At 42.5% G+C, this 25213-nt stretch overlaps 1 protein-coding gene across 1 annotated transcript in view; it reads right to left on the minus strand.

Annotated features, from left to right (window-relative positions):
* The window catches only part of SEC16A (SEC16 homolog A, endoplasmic reticulum export factor), a gene marked incomplete in the record, with an annotated part of 1997470 nt that overhangs the window by 85157 nt on the left and 1887100 nt on the right, over nucleotides 1-25213 (minus strand). The window contains 1 exon segment of the mRNA XM_044058481.1: nucleotides 18272-18349. Coding sequence (XP_043914416.1) covers nucleotides 18272-18349 — 78 coding nt within the window.

Below are 25213 nucleotides of genomic sequence, written 5' to 3' on the forward strand. Positions count from 1 at the left end.
TGGGATGCGCAGGTAGGCTTCCTTTAAACCCAGTGTTGCCAACCAGGCATCTTTGCCTAGCGTGGGAAGCAGCTGATGAAGAGTTAGCATCTTGAATTTTGGGATTACCAAAAATGTGTTTAGGATAGACAGGTCCAGGATAGGACGCCAGGAATTGTCTTTTCTGGGCACCAGCAAAAGTCTTGAGTAGAAACCTTGCCCCCAATGTTCTTCTGGGACAGGCAGAATAGCCCTGATGCTTAAAAGAGAGAGAATTTGCTTTTGAGCCTCTGCCCACTGATTTGGGGGTAGGTCTGGCCAACCATTTGGGGTTGGTAAGGAGTGGAAGTGGAATCTGTATCCTTGGGAAACTATATTTAAAACCCATTTGTCCTGGGTAATGAGTTCCCAATTCTTTGCATGCAGGGCAATCTTTCCCCCAGAGGAACAGTCAGTTGAGCAGGGCTTGGAAGGTTTAAAGTTAAGTCATTGAGACAGTTTATCATATGGGGGAGTCTTACTACTCCCTGCTTTGGAAGTGGGAGCCCCCCACTGCTAGGCCTGTGAAAATGCCTACTAAATCTGGGAGGCTGTACTTGTAGGAAATCATTAACAGTTTGCATAGGTTTATCTTTTTCCTCCATCTTTTTAAGTACTTCTTCTGCTCTGTTGCCAAACAGGCAGTCTTGCTTTATGGGAGCATCCAGTAATTTAGCTTTAGCTCATTACAGCCGAGTGACATCTCCAGGCATTTCTGCAGTTACACCCTACTGCTCCTCTAGGCGTCAAATATTGCCTGTTCATATTTGCATTAATAATTCCGAAACCATGTTACATACAAGGTATCGGACAATTTTATCTTGAAGCATACATGATAGCAAACACAATTGTATTGATATATGAGCTCTGTCAATGGGTATTTGTTAAAAATGTATGGTGATAACCTCAATTTTTATATGCTGAAGCCACGCTCACTAGGAGTTAAAGGTGCACACTCAAAAGAGCTCTACTGGTGGGAATGAGTTGATCTGGCAAAGATTGTTCCTTAAGCCAAGCATGCCTTCTAAGTACAGACCCAGTGACAGCATCCCTGCAAGATGCCTCTAATAAATCAAAATCACATTTCAAAGTATGTTTTCCAACTTGTTCAGCAGAATGCATTAAATCCTGTAAATCTTTATTTTCAGCACAGTCAGGAATCAACATCAATTTCTGTTTAAGCAATCCACTAATATGCTGCTGATACTTTAACATATGAAACTGGCAGTTTAAGGCCCTAATGGCCAAAGTTGCAGAAGTGTATACCTTCTTACCCCATCTATCCAGCGCCCTGGAATCTCTATCAGAGGGGGTAGGATTTTTGGCAGTAGTAGCCTTAATGCCCTTGGGTCCCTATGAAATGGTCTCAGGATCCGCAGTAGGATTTTTAAAAAGGAACTTGTGAGAGTCAGGTACCCTGTAATATCTATCAGGTTTTCTGGGAGCAGGAGGTAGAGAGTCAGGGGCCAGGCTAGATTCTGAGAAGGCATCATCTACAATGTCCAGTACAGGATAGCTAAAGGCTTGTGTTGAGGCAGGAGTAAGAATTCCCTAAGCCTCTTTTTGGAGTCACAGTAATCCTGGCTTTCCCAGCGGAAATGCTCCCTAAGAGTATGCAAGGTTTCACCAAAAGAGAAATCCTCTGGAGGGGAAGCAGAGGGAATGTAGTCTTCTGCATCAGAATCCTCATAGGTAGACAATGGCAAATCCTGGTCATCACAGAAAACAGAAATTTCAGAACCCTGATCAGAAGAATCAGACGGAAAATCAGTCCTAGGTCTCTTAGAGGGGGAAGAGTGGCTTCCCCTGATTAGAGTAATAAGGTCTTCAGCCATTCTTATCATTTGTTTTTTAGGCACAGGGGCCTGACCATGTGGTCTGGGCGTCAGTTTTCTAGGCATGGATCAAGTTTTAGGCCTTGAAGAAGATGGCATTGGTTTAATATGCAAGTTAGTAGGCCTGAATACACCCTGAGAAGCCGGTGCCTGCACAGTGGCTCTGGACCCATCCAAGGTTGAGACATCCGCAGGTTCCACAATCGAAGAAGCATCTCGTGGTATAGTGGACTCCGAATGGGTCTCAGTAGAGGCCTGCGAATCTGAAGTAGCGGGTATCAGGGCCTGCGAAAGTGCCTTACTGAGTACCGGCGAACTGGCGACTAGCTTAGGAGAAGTGTTGTCGGCAGTTTTGGACCTATGCGGTCTCTCTCTGTCTTTTATCTTTGTGTTTTTTTCAGAATATCAGTAGTGGGGTGGCTTACCGAAGCCATTTATGGATAATTGAACAAAGTACCAAAATATTTAGATGCGCAAATGAACCGACGACAAACAGTACGAGGTTTGAATAAGGCACAAAACCCTCAGTACGTCGTGGTCTGGGCCTAAGCAAAGAATGCAGTACGAATGAAAATCTTTATGAGGTATTTGCTTTCCACAAGAAATACAATTGTTAACTTTTACTGACATCAGTTTAGAGCAAGAAGAAGGTTCCCCAACGGGGTACTTAGCTTAGTTGAAGACTTCGGATCTGAAACTCGAAAACGAACATTTCAGGAGTCGGACGACCGGCACTTGCGAACTGCTTCTGCTTTGGACACCGGATGGCAAGAAAGACTGATGTAATGGCGTCGGCTGCATGCTTTATACTCCTGACCACCTGACGTCATGGAAGATGAGACAGCAACCGACTCAGGATCAAAGACTTTGATAATCAGGCCGACTGAGGGCTACTGCAAGTAGATAACCCCAAATGTGATGACTGCAACAGTGAAACACGAAGAACATCTGCATTTGGATAGCAAGACCCCAGGCCTGAAAGGATAGTCTGCAAAGGAGCTAAAACCTTGTGCCCTCCTGCTTGCTGATATACCACATGTCTGTGGTGCTATTTGTATAGACCCTTAAAGGGTCTGGGGACAAAAGGAGTGGAAGGCTTGGAGAGCAAAGATAAGGGCCTGCATCTCTTTGATGTTGATGTGATCTAGTTGCTAATGAGGGGCCAGAGACCCTAAACCCTCATACTGCCTAAAGCAGCCTTCATTCCCTGATGTGAAGCATCAGGAAAGAGTTCCTCAGACAGAGCAGGACGCTGGAAAGGGATGCCTGGATTGAAAGATGGCTGTTAAATACACCAGTGAAGCTCAAGTTTTAGTCAAGGAAGTAAGGGAAATGGAACTTCCAAGCAAGTGGCAATGCTGAAGCCACACCAACCGCTGGTACTACTGAAACTTCCTTGTGAAGTCTGGCAAAAGTCAGCACAGGGATGGTCGAGGCCATGCACACCAAAGCCTTCAGAAATTCCCTGTTAGGCATGAAAGACAGATGTAAGTTACTATAGAGAGTACCTTGGGAGCAGGCACAGAGAAATATTGAAAGAGTCTGAATCCTACATCCTGGAAAGATGTGATCCTTTGAGGGGGGACAGGACAGGCATCTGGAGATTGATGGTGAAAACAAAACTGTGCAACAGCTGCCTGGTAAAGTATATATCTTGCTGGAGCCTGAAAGAACTGATCCAGATAAGGAAATATCTGTATTCCTTGAAGCCTGCAAAAAGCTATGACTGGAGACAAGCACTTGGTGAATATCTCTGGGGCTGTGGAAAGACCAAAGGGCAAAGCAGAGAACTGAATAGGAGAGGAAGAAACAGAGAAACATGCATACTTCTTGAATAGAGGGTGAATGGGAATATGAAGGCAAGATTCTTTTAGATCCACTGAAACTAGGAAGGCTTGAGGAAGCAAGAGGGGAAACAGAGTCTTAAGGGAAAGCATCCTGTAGGTGGGTACCCGGAGAAAAGTATTCAAACAAGAAATGTCTATAACAGGCCCTCCAGGACCCCTCCTTTCTGGGGACCATAAACATTCTGGAATAAAACCCTATACCCCTTAAGACCTCTGTGATGGGTTTAATAGTGTCTCGATCTAGTAAACCCTGCAACACCCTTGAAAAATGGGAAATTTGATCTGGAGGGGGTCGAGGAATGCACGAAAATGTGGCAAGAAACTTTCAGACCATGAAGTACCCTTTACTGATTACTGACAAAAAAAAAAAGTCTGATGTAATTTGTTGCCAAACTGTTGTCTGAGACAAGGGAACCTGGCCAAGGGAAAGGGAAGGGAGAATGTCAGATATGACCTGAGAGGAAAGTTTTTGAGGTTTAGGCATCTGAGTTGGTTTGTCAGAAAACACATGTCTGAGGACTTTACCTTTGGAGGGCTGACGTGACTATCAATGAACAAAGGCAGTTTTAGCAGGATAATTCCTCTGAAACATAGGCATGGGAGAGACAAGAATCTGTTTAATGTCTTTCAGGACCTAGCTGTGGTCCTGTAAGGTCTGAAATAAATCTACCAATGGAATAGGCAAAGAGATTTTGGTTACTTAGGGGAGCATCAAGAAGCTAAACCTTAATGTCATTAGACCAAGCTTGAAAATGAAACCAGGAATATAGTCTCATGAAAGAGCCTGAAGCAGCAGCTCTAGAGGAGACATCAGCTGCATGGTAACTACACTTAATGGAGTGATGAGCTAAATGAGATATGGCTCCCACAAAAGAAAAAGCACTGGACTTAGCCACAGAATCAGGCAGGTCAGACAGAACCCCACCCAACTGAGACAAAAGGGATAAAATATACATGGGCATGCAAGTTTGATAGTTAATGGCTTAAAATGTCAGAAGGCATAGTACAGACTTTCTTCCCTAGCCTCTCCATAGCTTAACTATCCTTGGGGGGGGGGGGGCTTAGAAGGTGACAAAAGTAGACAAGGTTTATCAGCAGAGACAGAGACGACAGGGTCAGGAGGAAGACACTTATAAAGAAATGTGAAAGACTCAGCAACTTTATAAAAATGATCAGGCTTTTTGCATGCAGGAGGCTGGGAATCAGGAGCCAAAGCAGCAGATGAAAAAGCAGACAAAACGGGGAGGAGCAGAAGTCTTATGAGGACCATCTGCAACAACTCATATATTTTCTGGATGTCAGAAACTTGGGAACCATCAGACTTAAAATGCTCCATCATGTGAACCACTGTATCCCCAAAGGACAATTCTTTCGAAGGGAAGTCAGAACTTAAGGACTCCTCCTCCACTGAGCCATAGCACAAGGGTGATGGCATTTGGAAGGAGGCAGCCAAGGAATTCTCATGAGTCTGATTCCACAGCAGGGGAATCAGGTTCTCTAGATCTTTTAGGGGTAGAGGACCAAGGAGGGCAGGAACCAAAAGATGTGGTCTCAAAGCCATCAGGGCATTAAATAAGCCCTCAGAGTAAAAAAACTGCCACTCCTTTGGAGGATCTTTGAAAGTGAGAGAAATGTGCTTAGTCTTCTGTCTTTTCTTAAGCGGGATGTTGGCTTTAACAAACCTTGGTGGTTCAAAACTCAGCCTTGACTTAATCAGGGTACGAAGAACTTCCTAAGATATGTAGAATCCCTCTAGCACTCTCAGATGTGATCGGCCATTCGATGTCCACAGCAGACATTTGCAAAGACAATGAGGATGTGCAAGAAGCTGGTTCCATGCATATCACTCCCCTTGAGAAGAGGCATCTGGTAGAGGATGGACATCAGTAGCATCCGATGTTGACTTTTGTTTAGCCTTTTTCTTAAGAGGAGGCTCTCCTTCGGTGCAAGTGGATTTGGCCATGGTACCCTAGGCCAAGAACATCAGACACTGGTTCTCAAGATAAATGTAAAGAGAAGATAGATGTCTGCGAAGAGTATATAACACAAATGTATGACAAAAAGAAGAGTGTGATTGTGAGAAGTGCCTAGACAAAGCAAACACTTGTGACAGTCTTTATAAGGAATCTGACTCCCACACTGATATTTCCCTTTTTTGGGTAACATCAACTCTCAAAATGCACTATAAAAGAAAAAAGGTCAAAATAGTGCACTTATCTGTGAAAGGCTCATTATAACCAGCACAGTGAAGGGCATTCAGACCAATGTTACAACTATGGGGTTTGGACTGGTAGCAAAGAAGCTCGGAGTTTGAAGCATCCGTACTTCACCTTTACTTCTTACAATGATGCAGGAAGTATAAATCTGATGTTTGACGACAATACAAATTACAACACTTTGGTATACTGGCTAGATGTAGGAAGAACAGTGTATGTTCCCAGTTTCCTTTATCCCTCTCACCACATCTCCAGCAATTAACTACTTGATCATGGGAAAGAATAGTTGTGTAAAATCTTACCATAACCATAGATGTCCTCCCCTTCCATGTTGCAGTATTACAAACTCTCGGGTTTTCCTCTCTTGCTACCTGAGCGTCCAGCCTGTATACAAAAACTTGCAGTCACTGCTAGGTACGTAGGACGTCTGACATTGACCTAGTAGGAGCGTGGGCCATAAAAGTGACGTCTGCACATACCTTTCCTCAGAACTGAACACCCCAGTCGGACCCCAGTCTCAGGATAGCTGTATAGGCTCTGTGCTATCCAAGAAGAGACAGTTCAGATGGAGTGAAGGGGTAAGGTGGGAGGGACTGAATGCTGCAACATGGAAGAAAAGGACATCTAGGATTATGGTAAGAATATACACAACTATTGTTATGTCCTACTCTCATGTTGCAGTATTCCAAACTCTTGTGAGCGTGCCAAAGCTCACAGGGAAAAAGAGGGTGGTGGTATGGAATTACTCTCCACAAAGTCATGCAGGATTTCCCTAGCAAACCCCGCTCTGGATCTGGAGACATGTAGTGTTTAGTGAAGGTAAGGATAGACGACCAAGTAGCTGCCTCTAGGATGGAAGCAGTGTCCAATCCTTTGAAGGAAGCCACAGATGAAGCCATGCCTCTAGTGGAGTGGGCTTTAATTTTGGATTTGAGCTGCTTGCCCATGGAATGTGTAGCAAAAGGATATACCTTTGGAGATCCAAACAGAAATGGTCTGCTTTGTCACCGCCTTTCCCAGGGCACTGGGGTAGGAGGAGACAAATAATTGGTCTGATTTTCTAATGACAATAGTCTTGTCAAGGCAAAATCTAAGTAAGACTCTCTCACTGTCATTTTGGGGATGAGGGGAAAAAGGTGGCCATGCGAGTATCCTGATTTAAGGAAAGCTCACTGACCACCTTGGACATAAAGGAATGGTTGGTCCTCAGGGTCACTCTATCCTTGTGGAAGACGAGGAAGGGAGGTGTTACCATGAGGGCCTGGAGTTCTGACACTCTTCTGGCTGAAGTCAGGGCCACAAGGAGTACAGTTTTTTCCAGGTACAATGTTTCAGAGATACCTTTAAGCTGGTTCAAAGGGGGCAACAGTGAGTTTCTCTAGAATGTAATTCAGATCCCATGGAGGAGGGACCTACCTCCTGGGGAGTCTGAGATGTAGCACTCTCTTAAGGAATAACTTTGAAGGGAGTCAGGAGGCTAGAGAAGGATCAAGAGGCAGACAAGCTGAAATAGTGGCAAGGTGTGCTTTGACACAGGAGTATGCCAACCCTGCTTGTATGAGTTCACACAGATAGGACAGCACTAAGGGGACCTCAATTTGCAAAGGGTCTAGATGTCTTTGTTGACACCACATGGAAAACCTATTCCATTTAGACAAATAAGATCTCCTAGTATTAGGTTTCCCGGCCTCCTGCAGGACTGCTAGCACATCCTCAGTGTAAAGGTGACTAGAAGGAATCAGAATTCTGTCATCCACAGGGTTAGATCAGAGATGCCAGGTGGGGATGGATCAGGGATCACTTTTCTAGTGTGAGAAGGTCCACTCTGTGAGGTAACATGGTGATTGCCCCTGGCTACATGCATAAGGACGGGGAACCAATGCTGTCTTAGCCAAAAGAGAATAACCAGCAAGATTTTTTGTTTGTCCTGCTGGATCTTCAGCAGGACTTTTTGAACTAATGGGAAGTGGGGGGTGCATACAGAAACATCCCCTTCCATGAGATTGAGAAGGCATCCATTGCCCTTGCTAAGAGACAGGGTAGCCTGGTGCAAAACAGTGGCAGTTCTGTTCAGAGGGGAGGCAAACAGATCTATTTAAGGTGTACCCCCCTGTGGACAACGTCCAGAAACACATGCCTGTGAAGCATCCATTTGTGGGATTGTGACATGGGCCTGCTCAGGATGTCTCCCCTGAATATTCTGAGCTGAAGGGATATAAACTGCCTGCAGGGATATTCATGTGTTGGGCTGCCAGGTCCCAGGCATAGAGAGCAAGTCTGCAAAGCAACTAGGATTTGGTTCTGCCCTGTTTATTCACATACCAAAGAACCGTAGTATCTTCTGTGAACAACTTCAGGGGCCCTTGTTTTAGGGCATGAAGGAAAGATGGTCAGGGCAAATATGACTGCTCTCATTTCCTGATGTTGACGTGTTCCCACCTGAAGGTGTGGGACCAGGTACCCTGCACATTTCAGGCTTCCTAAAGTAACCCACCAGCTCAGATCTGAGGCATCTGTGTACTTCTTCTGGACAGGAGAAGGGGTTTCAGGGGAAGTCCTGGGTTGAGCATAACCTGGTTTAACCACCCGAGAATCTCCTTCCTCAGACAAGGGAGGTAGGGGATGATGAAGTCCAATAGGTGTGAGTGTTGGGCCCATGTATACTTGAGGTACCACTGCAATTTTCTCATGTGGAGTCTTGCCAAGGTAGCATGGGAATAAAGGAGGCATTGTAACCCAGTAGCCTGAGGTACTGTCTGGAAGTCAAGGCAGTGGCTTTGAGGACAGTGGCCAGGTATTGGGTCAGGGTTTCCACTTTCTGAGGCGGGAGGAATGCCCTCATAACATCTGTCCTTATTCTGCACCCCAGGAAAAGCCGGTCCTGGAAAGGACTCAGGTTGGACTTGGAAAAGTTTATGTTGAATCCCAGAGTCTGCAGGAGGGAGATGACATTGTGGAGTTGGCTCTGCAGGGACCTGAAGCATTTTGCCTGGATCAGGAGGTCATCCGGGAATGTAAAAAATTGGATGCCATGGACCCTGCAGCAGGCCACCATAGCAGCCAGACATCTGGTGAAGACTCTTGGAGCAGTAGAGAGTCCAAGGGGCAAGGCTGACAATGGAAAATGTGAGGAACCAGCAGCAAAACGCAGAAATGTCCTATAGCTGGGCCTTATAGGTATGTGGAGCTAGGCATACTTTATGTCCAAGGTGGCTAGAAATTCCTGAGTTATCAGTAAAGGAAAAAGGGTATGAAGAGTAAGCATACAAAAGTTGGGGAACTGCAAGAACAGGTTGAGGTGAGAGAGATCCAGGATAGGTCTCTCCATGGTCCATCCTTCCTGGGCACCAGGAAAAGACTTGAATAGAATCCCATTCCTTTTTCCACCAGAGGAACCAATTGTATGGTTCCTTGAGAAAGAAAGCCGTCTATGACAGGCTGGAAAAGGTGGATTTGGTCTTTGGGTGGCTGGGCGATACCTCTGGGAGAAAGGAGAATGACCCAAGACATAAACTAGCCCTTTTCCATGATGGAGAGAACCGACCTGTCTAAGGTAATGAATTGCCAAAGGGGCAGACAGTGAGAGAGCCTAAGGGACAGGGGAATGGAGTCTGGGGAGGAGACAGTGAAGGCACGTAGTCACAGGCTACCTGCCCTATCATGAAAGGGAGTTTTCTGGGCAGGAGTATGAGCATACCTACAAGTGATCTGCTGTTTCCTTGTGCCTTTTGTGCCTCAAGCATGGGAAGCTGAAGCAAAGTGTTATGAACTGTGCCTTTGATGGACAGGTTACTGTGAAATTTGGGAATAGGGGAGACGAACAGGTGTTTACGGTCTTGTAGCTCCTTCCCTTTCTGCTGGAGGGCCTTAAATAGCTCAACCACTTAAGATCCAAAAAGAGCAGAGTTATCAAGGGGTGCATCCTTTAATTTTGCCCTAATGTCATCGGGTAAGGGCTGAAACCTTAACCAAGAATATAGTCTTAGGACTGAAGCTGAGGCAGTTGATCTTACAGAAACGTCTGTAGCATCATAGCTGCAACAAATAGAGTGCTTAGTGACTTGTGATGAGAGATTAATGAGGCTAGAAATTTGAGCATTGGAAGGTGAGTCTGGAAGGTCAGCTAAGAGTTTGGTGACCTGGGTCAAAAGGCATACGTTGGCATGTGTGTCTGATAATTTACTGCTCTGAAGGACATGGTAGAGGAAGTGTTGACTTTCTTACCAAGGTGCTCCATGACCTTACTGTCCTTGTCAGTGGGAAAGACTGAGGTAGACGGCAATAATTTGGATGGCTTGTCTGCGGAGACCGAAACAGTGGCAGGGTCAGCTACAGGGCATTGATCAGAAATGTTGCCCCACCACGGACCTTGTAGAACCTGTCAGGCCTCCCGGGAGCAGGTGATTGTAAATCAGGGTTAACTGAGGCAGCACTGAAAGCATGCAAGAAAGCTGGCAATACTGGGGGGACTGCAGAAGGAGCAGGGGTGTCCAACTGCAGGAGCTCATAATATCTTTTTTGTGCCTCAGACATTTCAGAGGAATCCCACTTAAAAAATTCCCTCATTTTGTAAACTGTCTCCCCAAAGGTGAGTTCCTCTGTTAGGGAATCAGTCTCTACAGATTCGTCCTCTGGATAAGCATATCCAAAAGAAGGCATCAGGGAGACATAGAACAGGAAATCCTCAGAAGAGGAGTCTGAGGAATCCCCAGCTTCATGTAGGAAGACCTGAGGCCTGGGACTAATAGGAGGAACGGCCTATTGGATCCAGGTTTGCTTTCAGGAGAGGGGTAATAGATGCTTGGTCTTGGATTTCTTTTTCAATGAAGGCCTATGAGGCATAGGCCCTGAGGAAGGCCTAGTGTCTAAATAAAGCCTAGGTTCAGTGGACTGAGAAGCAGAGGAAAGGTCTGTCTGGGCAGCCATAGGAGCCTGTTTTTCCCCCTAGACATCGCAAGGTGATGTCTGTGAACACTCCCCAGACATGCCTTCTGCTCTAGGTTCTGCGGCATCCCAAGGGGTACCTGCTATACCTGCTTCAGCAGATTCAGAGCATTCCTCCAGGCGAACGTCGGCCACAAGAGGGATGCCGGATGAAGGAGGGGCAGCAGTAGCAATTTCGGGCCTGGAAATCTTGGTCTTCTTTTCAGAGATTTTCTAAATATATATTCACGGCATGCAGGAGGCTGTGTAGGGTTTTAGGCACGGAGGCCTGACAGATCATGCAAGAAAGATGATCATGCGTAGGCCCTAGACAGGAAGGCAAAGCTCGTGGGTGTCCATATGGGGGATCTGACAACTACACTTGCACTTTCCCTTCTTGGATTACATGTGACCCTAACAGGCATGCAGTGACAAAGGAATCAAAAATTGGCCCCAACGAGGTACTTATCTTTTGGTAATCGAAGATCCGAATTGAAGACTGCAGGAATGCTGACGTTCAACTGGCGGCAGAGAAGTTCTGAGGAAAGGTACGTGCAGATGTCACTTTTATGGTCCATGCTCCCTAGGCCAACATCAGAAGTCCTACGTACCTAGTAGTGACTACAAACATTTGTATAATGGCTGGATGTTTAGGTAGCAAGACAGGAAAACCCAAGACTTTGGAATAATGCAACATGAGAATAGAATTATATCATCCTGCCTGTTGTCGCTGGAGTGTAAAAAATATTTGTGTAAGCACTTCCATGTGAAAATTCTGAACTTTCTAGATTTTGCTGCTACTTTAGTTGTCCTGTCTTTTCCTATTTCTTTCTTGTGAAGTTCCCTTCAAACTCTACTTGTCAAGCTCCCTTCTGCTTCATTTTAAAATCCACTGGTCAGCCATCAGTACCTTACAGATTCTGCTAACTAATCCCTTTGTACTCAATGCAGTCCCCTTGCTTAAAGTACTTATTACTTCTGGTTTATATTTTAAAATTCTCTTCTCCTTTTTCCATTTCCTCCAAATTGCTACAACTGCTTTATAGCTTAAAAAGTCCCATCTCTGTAACTGGTACTTTTCTTTAACTTGTGTCCTTGTCACCCTATCTTCTTCTTCTCCTTCTCCAAGTGTTTCCCAGAAATAGAATTTTCTATTGTGCTCAGTCCAGTTTTTGATTCCCTCACAGTTCAAATTTGTTGGAGAAGCAATTAAGCCTATAGGGAACATTTTAAATGTCCATTCCTTGTACTCCTTCACTTTTACTATCTCCCTTAGCTTTCTGCCAAGTTCTGAAATAAATGGTTTCCCTGGATCAATTCTGACATTTTCCCAGGACTGTGCTAATTTCCTTTCATGTTCACTTCCTTTTTGGTTTATCAGCAGTCTTCCATCCCTCTTTATCCACTATGTTATATGAAATGTATTTAGCTTAAACTAGTGCTGCCCTATAGTACTCTAAGTTTGGGACTGATCAAACTAGCTCTGCCACTACACTCTTACTTGCTGCCCCCTCCAAATGAACTTCATAATTGCCTTCCTCCTCATCTCCCAAAATCCAGTGCCAGGATCGTAGACTGATCCTGTGATGCATAAATTACTTTTTAGACTAAAAACATTCTGACTGCTTAAATTCTTTGTCCCAAATTATTGGGCACTTATTGCTATCTTTGGATCATTTCTTGGGATTTCTCCCAAACATAATTCCACACACCCTCTGCTCATAGCCGGCCTTAGGCATAGGCCTAGGGCGCCACTTTAGTAGGGGCACTTTTCCAGTATTTATATGGTGAAGGTTGACCAGGATGGGGGCACTGGGTGGTGTGGTGGGGGGTGCTGTGGTGCCCTTTTGCAGAGGGCAGCAGTTGACCTAAGGCCGCTTCTGCCTCTGCTGTTTCCCAAGTAGATTTCGCCAGTCAGATACCTAAAAATTTCACTTGATAATATCCCCACAAGTACGGATACATTTGAAATAAGTCCCAAACTAGATTATAGTTTATCCCTATCGCTTTGGATTTTTATTTATCTATCTTCTATCCTGACATCTCTTCGAAATTCCTCAACTCTTCAAAGACCCTACTGATCTCTTTTTCTGGATCTGTTAGACACAAAATAATAGGAGGAAAAAAAACGTCATCCTTTTATGTCCCCCCACCCCCACCCCACAGCCATCGTTTTAATTTCTGAATGTACAACTTTTTGCACTAAGGGTTTTGAGCACAGCACGAAAAGCAAAGGGGACAATGGGCACCCTTGACGTGTACTTCTATTTATATATAGAATTCCTTTGTCAGGCTGCCATTAACCTTAACTACTGCTGTGGAACCATGGTAAACTCAATGTATTAGAGTGATAACTTCATCATCAAATCCCATTCTGCTCAGGATCTCCGATAAGTATTTCCAGAGGACCTTATCAAAAGCCTTCTCTGTGTTCAGGGACAGAAGAACCACCCTGACCCCCCCCCCAGACCAATCTCCAACCTATAAAAAGCCTCAAGATGGCAAATGACTCTGGCTTCCTAGAAACCATCAACAGGCTACACAGGCAATTCAGAGACAGGGCATGCAACCTATTCAAACTCAAATAAATCAGGAGCATGGCCCTCACTTTCACCCAGGACTACAGGTAATCAGAAAGACCATTATCAACAACTGGATAATGGACAAGAAAAATAAACAGCTCAGCAATATACTACCAGCACACCCCTTATTCACTCTCAGGAAAGCAAGAAATATCAGAAGCTACGTGGAATACAGAAAAGCAGAGGTGAATGATCTAAAAAATGGAACATGCAGATGTAAAGCCCCCTGATTGTAACTACTGTCCACTAACAAGCAACACTGACAGCTTCAAATGCCTTAACTTTACTGCCCACTAACGAGCAACACTAACAGCTTCAAATGTCATAACACAGGTAAGAGAATCATAAGCACCACCCACAGAGACTGCAATACAGAGGCTGTGGTACAAAGGGCAAGCTGCAGGAAATGTCAATGCTTCTACATTGGAAAAACAATCAGTAAGCTGAAGAGAAGGGTGGTCCAACACAAGTCAGAAATATGAGCAAAAATCTACCTGATGGAGCACCCAAATCACGAAGACTTTAGATTTCACATCCTGGACAGAGTCAACCTGAAAACACTTGATGGCAACAAAAAAAACATACTCAAGAAGAAAAAACTACAATGGCAATCAAAACTGGAAGCATACAGGAAACCCAGGATAAATACCTTGTGCTCCATCCTCAGTGTTCTAAAACTAAGGAAAATTAATCATAAAAAATGACTCGCAATTAAGACCTAAAGCATTCTTAGGACATCATCATTGCATACATGCATACTGTTGTGGCCTTTACCTGTATTAATGATTCAGCTTCTACTTGCATTTATTAACTGTATGAGTACTACCTGTTCCCATTTCATTTATCTCGCTCCAATTTCATGTACTGAATTTGGTTATCTGAGTCCTTCTTAGGAGGGTGGAGGTTGACATCTCTGTGTGATATACAGGGCTCCCTGTCAATAAATTAAATCAACCTTTTTGTCCACAGTTGAGCTCATTTATGAGCTTCTGGGCTTCATAACCCTGTTCCCGTTTTAAATTAGTAAACCCCAGATTGTCTAGAACCTAAGATCATTTGTAAATAATTGTTGGCAGCCAGGCAGCATGAATGCAAGCATTAACTAACTTTTAAATGTTCCTTTTCTGGTTGCACCCCATTTTCTTAGCTTAATGAAAAGTACATGGCATCTACAGCCTGTCTAAAGATTGGACCTTCCTCAATCAGTAAACCCCCCCCCATTCCCACATTGTTAGGTTACAATACAGTACCGGCTCATTTCCTGGCTTAAATCGAGGAATAGTGGCCTGTATTATTTGGCCTCTGTTATTTAGGGCATCCAAAGTCACCACCACCATTCTAGTCAGGAATATTTCTGTTTCAGGCATGTACTTTCCAGCATATAGGAAAGTACTGAGCTCTGTCAACTAGTTACTCCCACCCTATCATACTAAATAATTACCATTCATGTGAACACCTACAGTAGCTATCCTTGGCTGCCTGATATTTTTCATTTTTTAAGCCCTGGGGCTCTTTCTATCAGCAGATAGACATAGTACTCCTTCCCATTTACAATGGCTCCAGAACATCACATTTCCAACCCAGGTATAGAGCAGCTTACCTCATGCACCCTGTATAATGTGCCTGTATTTTACTGAATAACTCCCACACAGGAGCCACTTAGCTTCTCATGTCCTTCACATGATCTGTCCCTGAATAGTAGGTCTCTCATTAACATCACCAGGTAAATGGATGTAGCCAGTGGAACAGTACTGAAGGTTGGATTACCAAAGTAGTTCTTCACAGTGACTAGTATCAGGGGAAGGTGTTGGCATAGGGAATCCTAAGTATCAATTTATTTCTATTGTATCTCCTCAGCAGCTTCTTCTCCTCAGTTGATTTACATAAACCATTTTCCTCGCCTGGTCCCCAGCCTGACGTTCCCCAAAGCACATCATCTCTATATACTTTCAAACCCCCCCACCCCACCCCTTTGATATGACAACTACATAATTTAAAGCCATCCAGTGGTTGACCTTATTTCCCACCACAGTATGGGCAGACTTCTTACCCACTGTAATTTGGGCTAAAACCCTGACCACTTGTATTTACCACACAGTCTGGGTGGATTTTTTATGCACTGTAATTCGAGCTAAACCCCCAACCACTTAAAGCTCCCTTTTATTTATTTTTTATTTTACATTTGTTGACTGGGCTAGTCTAACTGGATACATGTCCATTTTCAGTAGAGGCCCGGGGAGATAAGCTCCAAACAGTTAAAATAAATTCACATCAAAGTAATACATGCTTAAAAAGCAGATACATGTATAGTAAAAGAGAAAAGAGATAAAGATAATATCTGTTTACATATTATTAAAGTATATAATTGCAGTACATTTGACATTGATTAGTACAAGTACAGTTACAAGTAGACATTCAAGTAGAATAAAAGCAAAATGTACATGTAATACATCTAGTAGTAAAGTGATTTTTTTTTTTTTTTTTTACAAAATAATTAATACTATGATGGAAAAATAGATAGTTAGATGTTAGGATGAAGTATATGCAGGGTTCTAAAGGTAAAGGTTGAGTCATATATCAGGAGCTAGATAGTCAGTCAGGATTAGTACAGGGGCACTTTAAAGCCTTAAGGAGGCTTTTAACAGGTTTTTAAACCGGCTTTAATTACTGGATAAGAACATGGACAGTGTTCACAGGTACATAGTAATCCACTGCAGAGACAAATTCTACATGCAAACCTATACCTTACATAATTACAGCCATGGCACCACTAGGTCTAGAAAAGGGCTCGTAACTTCAGTATTATAACAGTTAGACAGCCCTGATCCCCTCTAGACTACTGATTTATTGCATGTATACTTTGTGTCCTGTTCCCAATGGCCATCTCTTTTCACAATCATGCAGATGGTTTCCTGCCATTTGTTCCAGTGACCGTTTTCTACTGAATAGCATTAGGGCTGTGTCCATGGCCTCTATCAACCCCTTATGAAACCAAAGCCACACATTGGTTTAGAATGTAGATAATGAGAACAAAGGAAAATCTGAATGAGAAAGTCAAAGTTGGAATCAGAGAGGCTGCAACCAACTGGCACAGAATGTCAGAGGTAGTGTACGACAGAAGAATACCCAAGATGATGAAAAGTATGGTGTACAAAACAGTGCTGTCATCAGTACTACTGTATGGTACAGAAACCTGGGCAGTAAAGCACAGCAATTGAGGAAGCTTGAGGTGATGGTGATAAAGTGCTTGAGATGGGTGGTAGGATACACACTATGGGACATATGAAGAAATAAGGACATACGAGCAGAAGCCAATGGAGCTCCAACTGCAGAAAAGGTTAGAAACAGGTTACAGTGATTTGGGCACTTGTGCAGAAAAGCAGAACACAATCTGGTGAAGATGATTTAGGACAGACAGGAAGAATGCAAGAGGGAAATGGGGATGTCAAGCAAAGAAGTGGATGGACTGTGTGAGAGAAGACCTGTGAAGGTCAGACATGAGTGTCGAAGAAGGTAGTAGAGTGGCATTGAACAATCACCATCTCTCTCCATCTGTGCTGATACAACACCCTAACCTCATGTAGAAAAATGTGAAAAAAAGGGATTATTGTTGATGACTAGTGAAATGAGTTAAGTGCTATTCAATGCATTTGCAGAACACATATCTGAATGACTAGAGAACAGGATCAGCTTTTTTTGCTGGTAACACAAAGACAGATGCAGCAATAGAAAATCAGATGGGGAAATGTCTGTCAAACAAGTTGGAAAGGCTAAATTAGTAAGCAGGAAGGTGACAGCTGAGGTTCAATGTACACAAATGGAAAGTACTGAATTTAGACCATAACAATCCTGGTGTGACTTGTCAGCTGCGGGGAGTGGAAATAATGGCAAATTATTAAGTAAAGGATTGGGGGTGCTGTCCACACCTGGAATGAAAAGCCAGGAGCAGTGTGAGATGACAGTGGTGGCAGCACAGAATGCTGAAGTGTAGCTTCTGGGAGATAGATTTCAGAAGGAAAGAGAATTCTGCTACTCTATAAGACCTTAGTCAGACAACATGGAGTACTGCATGCGATTCTGGAACCCATATGAAAAGAAGTACATAATGGTGTTGGAAGGAATCTACATGAATGCTACCAGAATATCTTTAGGATGGTGGGGAAGGAATATGTCAGAAGACCAGTGGAAGTGAAGCTCACTTGAGATCAGAAAGTGATACAGATGAAATGACGCTGGTGCTCATAAATCACAGCAGGGAGATGAGAGGGGAACCATTCTGAAGAGGAAGAATAGAAGGGGAAGGATGGAGCACACACACATCAGATTGTAGGGATTAACTATTCTGTGATTCATTGAAAATACTTTTTCATAGAAAGGGTTGTGGATCCATGGAATGGACTACTAGAATGGGTGGAAGAAAGGGAAACCACAGAGGGATTCAAGATGACATAATATGGGGGAATGAAGGGATGTAAAATGTTAAGGTAATTGAAAGGGCAGAAACGACAGGCTTATGATGTCCTTTTGTCATCATGTTCATGTAATTCAATAAAATGAAGTTCATGTATGTGGCTGGATGAAACTTCAGTTTGACTTTTCTCTTAAAGCATCTACAAAATATCCTCCTGAAAAGGTTGTGTTCTAATTTTCAAACATACCATCCCTAATTATAATAAACAGATTAAATGAACTGCACTTTTCCAAGATGACTTGCTTCCTCTTTACCTCAGCCCAGAACCTTAGAGCATAACAAAATCCTTAATTTTCTTTTGGATTTTATGGATAATTCCACCTCTTAATGTTTAACAGATAAACTTTATACAATTACAGAAAATAAATACATCACTCACTTGTGCAAATTGTGCAGGATTGTAAAACTGAACTACTCCACTTGGAGGTCCTAAAGGAGGTGGTGGGTCACTAGGTACCTACAAGGAAAAAAAGACATGTTTTGCTAATTTAGCTCAACAGTCTAAACATAAAAAGTAATTACAAGATGTGTATACTGTAAAAATAAATAATCAACAAGGAACAAATGAGTTCATTCATTTACTCATTCATTAGTCCTGTGGCAGCGACATCCTCGATCTGGTGCCGGGGACCTTAATTATGAAGTTTACTGTCAAATGCATGTGTCATTGTGCACATGGGTTTTTCCCCTATACAAGAGGGTAATTCTAAAATTGGTAGGAAGTGGACCTAAACTCTCACAAGTAGTGGACAAAGGAGTAACTAAAATCAAAAGAGACATTCTTGAAAGTACTTGCCAAATTTATGTTCTGCCCCAAAAGTTATTTTAGCCCAAATGCCCCATTTCCAAATGCATAAGCTGTGCTAGAAGCAAAGGAATACCTCTGGGCTTCAAAAAGTGTATATTCATTATGCCTTCCTTCAAACTGGATCCTCTTCTTGAAATGATCAGGACACGAGACAGACAAAACACTTCTTAAAATGTGAAAGGGTGACATAAAAAGGAAGTTATATGGTGACTACTTCATGCACTAATACACAACACCTTGAAATTTAAGGAATGTTCTTATTTAGTTGATGCCAAATAGAAGCTAAAAAGAGGTCAGCTACATATAAAGGTACTAGTGTACTTCTTTGCTAAGCGTGACCACTAGATGCCACCTGCAGCTTTGTAAGGACTGACAAAGGAGTCTACAAAGAACCAAGTGGTACTCTCACAAAAATCCTAGAATAATATTCTGAAGAGAGCTGTTGAAGTGGCTAATGATTTTAAGTGACCTTTAAATGCACCCATTAACAGTTGGTCATATTTAATTTTGAGGAATCAATGCATCTTGCCAGTCCTTAGGAAAATGTTTGCCAAACAGGTACATCTCTAAATATCTGTAAAGACAATGGTTAACTGCTGGAATTTGCATAATTAGTTTAGAGAATAAAGCAGCTGTCCATGCTGATATAATAGGGGCAAAAATTCTCCTTTGTCAGACCGGTTACAAGAAAAATATGGACAGTGAATGAATTTATTCAAATATAAGGAAATTAATTACCTTGTACATAAAAATTTGCTTTGTTTACAAAAATCATTCTGAAGTCATAGGAAAGATATTACGACCTGTAATTTTAAATGTCTACCAACATGAAATAACAGCAACTATGGAGAGAGTGAGAGAGAGAGATTTCAAAAAGAACTATAAAGTGAAAACTGATATCACCAGAAAGCTGATGTTCAGATTACTGCCCTCTAACTGTGGCCAAATATCTTTAACAGTTTGTCCTTAATGCATCACACCCTAGGGCAGAAACATCCAAGGTGACAGACACTAGAGGGCTGAGGACTTGAAATGGACTAGCAAGCGTTAGGTTTGGAGTGTGAAGCCAACCAATGTATATGCAATTAAAAGCCTTATAAATTTTTGAGTGCTGTACTATGAGATCTGTCAGTTATGACTACTGTACATTTGGAAGTCCACAGAGGAACTTCCATGTGTATCCAGCATGATGAACCATGTAAACTGCTGCTGTCATGAGACCCAGTGTTTTCAGACACAGAAAAGCAGTCACTATTTTAAGTACCAGGTTCTGCAAGTGAAATATACTGACCATCAAGGTGTGTGCTGTGCAAGATAGTATGCCTAGCATGTATCCAATGAATATGAATATTTGAGGTGGCTCCATCTGGGACTTTGCAATATTCACAGTGAATTCTAAAGACTAGAGGAGACTTATTAAGAGACTCTCTCAAAAGTTAAGTGTGTTCCATGTTACAGCACCCAAGGGCCAAGTATCCAGGTAAAGAAACATCATAACTTACTGCATCCTCTGGTTCACTGTTAACTACAGATATGTATTTGGTGAACATTCTTGGGGCTGAGGTGAACAGAACAATCTGGAATTGATAACGACTGGCTCCCAACTGGAACAGAAGCCTACTGGACTCCTTGACGGGTCTTTATGTGGAGTTAAGCATCCTGGGAGCACTAATGCCACATCCAGTTATTCTGTAACAGACAGGGAAGGACAGATGGCACTACATGGTCATACCAAAGGACTCTGTGGGATAAACCCATATGTGCTATTCCGACTTCTGACAAGCATAGGATCCTTTGTCCAAGAAATAAAGAGAACTAACCCAGAGTAATAAATTATTCCTCTCTGGTCTGGTGGGACTTCTTGGATGGGTTATTTCTGTCTGAATGCCTCTTTTCTTTATGCACTTCTCTGACAGGATGAGGTGCCTGACAAAGGAATAGAATCAATGATGGGTGCAGAATGGATGGGAAATATGCAGCCTCTGGAAGAAAAAGTCCTGATTCATTTATTCTGCATGACATCCCACCACACATCCAAGGGGATGGAAAGAAGACCCTTTACTGCCTCCAGAGTGTGACAGTCAAGCAGAGACTCAGGGATTACAGTTTTATCTTAAGGCAGGATCTTGTCACTTACACTGTTGTTTTATGTTTCTGTTCCTGAGCTAGTGGCCATTCTAGAAGTTGCCAAAGCCACAATGGCTCCTTCTGGATCTCTAATTTATCTGTTACTGCTGATCCACAAAAACAGAGCTAACATAAGTTCTGTCGAATCCTTAAGAAAGTGCACTGTGGAGGTTTAGAATGCTACATCGACAGTACTGGATGTCATTTTCTCTTTCGCCAAGTAAGTCTTTATTGATGGGCTAAAATGTGCAGACCTGTCAAAGGTGGAATTAAGAAAGGCCACCTTGGTGTTCTTGGCAAAATATGCAAGGCAGAAGCAGGTGTTATGGCAAAGTGCTATGCTGATGCCAGTGGCCCTAGCCAAACCAGCTTTGGAACTGTGATGCAGATGGATGAGGAGTCTGGTAACAGATTACATGACTGCTATTTTTTTTAAGACTATAGTTCAGCATTAAGCAACTCTTCCAGTGAATGGCTTATTTCAACAGCTGGCTCTAAATAAAATCTTATGTGATGCAAAATGTTCCACCCTCAAAGTAAATGTGGAGAACTCACACACATTTAACTGTCCAAGGCCGAAAATTCCTTATCCAGGAGATGGACCAGCAGGACTCAGCAGAATGGGAGACATTTTCAAGGGTTACATCAGCAACAATGTAATCTGTCTTGGGAGCATCTGTTCATCAAGTACAGTCTTTAGAAGCCAAGAGTAACTCGCTGCCTCCTTGGGGTGGGTGCCACAGTTTAAGGATTCTCTGTGCAGTCTTCATCACTAAACACACTAAGCTGCAGACAAGAGGGACCATTAAGGAGAAAGGCTGGGGAGATCAGAAGGTCTCCTGCAGGATCCTTTGTGAAGGTATGGGGTCCGTGTGTCATTCTCTCTGCCTCATCTCAAAGATTTTGCCAAACCTGGAATTATGTTTGTGGAAATCTGTGGTTGGGTACTTCAAAGCAGGTTCAAATCCCACCTCTTCCACTTGTGTTTCCTATCAGGAAGAGGTCACAGGTCCAAGGACAATGATGCTACGAAAGACCATGCTATCTAGGACTGAAACTGCAAAATACTTCAACTCTTGTGTCTTGTTGACTGAAAAAACATTAGGTGGCTAAAATGCCAGGAAAAAAGTGCTCCCTGTTGACAATGAATTCACTGTAAGAACACTTGTCTAGGCTGGCAAATTTAGAACAGTATGCATCACCGGCACAGGGACTGACAATGTCTCACTACCTCTGCAACCTGAAACCAAAATTAGTCAAAGCTGATTTCAACACTAAACACATCAGAACCAAGTAAGAAATTAGCATTCTAACCTCTGACCATCAACCCCAAGCCTGACGTCAAGCGTTTCAATTCCAAATGCTGACCCCACCAACAATGGCAATAGTAATAAAAGCATCTAGGCTGAAACAGACCACAACCAGTCTGCACCACGCCCCAGGCTCAAAGAATCTCAACAGCATTAGTGTTGAAAAAATCAACACTAGCAGCAAAGTCGAGACAGACTGTGTTGACCTCAAAGGTTGTAGGACCATCACTGACACCATGGTCAAAACTGACAACTGCTGTTCCTCCCGATTACTGAATTTTCGGTTGTTTCATTGGCTGACGTCATCAGTGATTGAAAGTTCAAACCCCTGAATAAAGACCACTGAGAACAAATAACATTTCCAGGCAAAAGAAAGTAAAAGCACGTGATAAAACAGGGACTATTGTTCAGCAAACCAAAAAAAAACGGATACTGAACGGCGTTTCCTCAAACACTAAACATCAAAACTCTGTGTTATCGAACATTCACATCATCATAAACAAAGCCAACGAATAGCCACAGTTGGCCAATATACAAAAAACAGCCAGTATGACGCACTTACCAGTATGCTATTGATAAGGAATCTGTCCTTTCCCTACTGTACTGCGACCTAGGAAATCTGCCCTTTCCCCACTATAATGCTATCTCGGATTTAGTATATATAATTATTGAGGGTCTGGGGGGGGTGCAACCTCCCACATGAGGAGGGTCGGTATAAACTGAATCCTGCTCATATGGGGAGGGGCTGTGCCAGCAAACCCCCCCTGGTAATTATACTGAGATCATACTACACTACGGAAAGGGCAGATTTCCTTATTGGTAGCACATCCTACCTGACACATTTTGTGTACGTTGGCCGACTGACTACTTGTTGGCTTTGTTTACAATGATGCGAACATTCAATAGTGCGGAGTTTCAGTTGTTCAGTGTTCGATAAACTACCATTCAACGTCTGTTTCTTTCGATTGCTGAAGACAGACCCAATAATACATGTAACAGTCTACTCTGGTTACTAAAGAAGGAATAGGAAACGGCCATTTTCTTGAATTTTTATGGAGACCACCTTGGAGTGTCCTGAAAGGCAAGTCAATTAAAGCACTGTAAACAATGATTAATGACAATATAGCAAAAGGAGAAAAAAAAAAGCAAAAACTGAATCTTGGGGCCCTCACTTTGAAGCTGCCATGAAGTATAGCAAGAAATACTTGGTCAGGAAGCTTAGTAGCAAATTTTTATCAGTAAAATGGGACAGAAGGGGTAGTCTAAGAAAGTTTTTGATGCCAGCTGACTGAGGATCTGCAGCTTTAGTCCCATTCCAGGATGGAAGTGGATTACACCAAAGTGAACAAACTTTAGTGAGGGAAGCACTGGGACAACCCATATACACTGACACATCCAAATAAGAAAACAAAGCAATCCCCTTTAAACCAAATGCCGAGAAGGTGGTTGCTACAAGACCGATGAACAGAAGGATGAAGGCACTTACAGTGTCACGAACTGCAACAGCTGGCAGTTTAGTGCAGACAATTAAGTTTATGAGCTTCTAATGAGCGTCATAATTTAAGTGTCCTTCATCCTGTAGTCCAAGGTTTGATTCCCTCAGCCTCTATTTACCTATATTATGACCCTGAAAAAAGACCATCCTCAAAGGTCACAAAAAGCTTGTGTCCAGTGGGTTTTGCTCGCTAAGCAAATGAACAAGAAAAATAAATATCAGGCATCCTTTATAAGATCTTCAGTAATGAACTGCAACATTTAATAAATTATAACATGGTATACCAAATGCATGCTCCAATTTCCTCTGTAACCATCATGTTAAATGCCCCTTTGTGTAAATGACATGCATCCATTTCATGCAAACAAACTCCAAAATTAAGCATGCAACCAGTGTAAACAATATTCCCAGAAGCAATGCATTGTTAGTATTTTACTGTCTTCAACTTAACAGTCTGAAGTACCATACAAGTCTTCTTCACAGCTGGTTAAATTCCTTGAAAAAATGTCATAATGAAGGATAAATGAACATGCTTATTAAAAGAGTTTTCAATTTAGCATTTTCGTCGCCTTTATTGTGATATACTGGCGCTTACATATATCACAGACTAGGTCAATGACCCATAGGTACTAAAGCATACACTTTGAGATCAAATGCTGCAAAACATGCAGCAGTGATATTCCCTCTAGGAGGTCTTATGAAAAGTTAGAAAAGAAACTGCATCATCCTTAAAATGCCTTTGACTTTACCCTAGTATTGGGGAATCAGAACTCTAATGTGATGCTTGCTGATATTCTCTCTGGTGATTATCATATTTTCACATGTGCAGTATACACAATAATGATATTTTGCTGAAAGAATAATAAACAGAACCCCAGAGAATGCACTCAAGTTAGAACAATTTGGGCAGTGTCAAAACTTAAGTATTAATTTAACTTTAAAATACAATTTATAATCCTCTTCATAAATTGGTTCAAATACTTATTTCCTCCACTGCTACCAAAGTGAAGAGCACTTTTTTACTACACATATCTCTGACATAACATGCCTTCCACTACACAGCTCTTACAAGCAATGCAGTAAGTCTTTAATGTAAACTTTTATTACAGTGGAAATTAATACAAATAATGCCATAGCTAAAGTCACAGAAAGCAGCATTCTCCAAAAGGTTCAGCTGCACAAAGTACAGTTGTGTACACTTACCATAAATGTAGATGTTCAAGTGTATTCACTGTTGCTGTCATTACATTTGGATAATCCTGCTGGCAGGTTACCCTCAGCCGGCCTGAATTCCAAAGTCCTGGGTCCTGCGTTGGCTGCTGTTGCCCCTTCCCTGACATCAGGTCGTCAGGGGTATAAAAGAAGCAGCCGACACCATTTTCTTTAGTTTTTCTTGCCCCAGATGTCAGGTGCCCCCTAAAAGGGTAGCCAAAATATATATATATATATATATATATATATATATATATATATATATATATATATATATATATATATATAAATACATGCACCAATATAAACTTTACCTTCATCTACAAGAAAATACACCACATAGGTTGTATAAATCACAGAAGGAAAGAT

This window comes from Protopterus annectens, chromosome 16.part0, assembly GCF_019279795.1.
Source record: "Protopterus annectens isolate FY-2018-M chromosome 16.part0, PAN1.0, whole genome shotgun sequence".
In the NCBI taxonomy this organism is placed as follows: Eukaryota; Metazoa; Chordata; order Ceratodontiformes; family Protopteridae; genus Protopterus; species Protopterus annectens.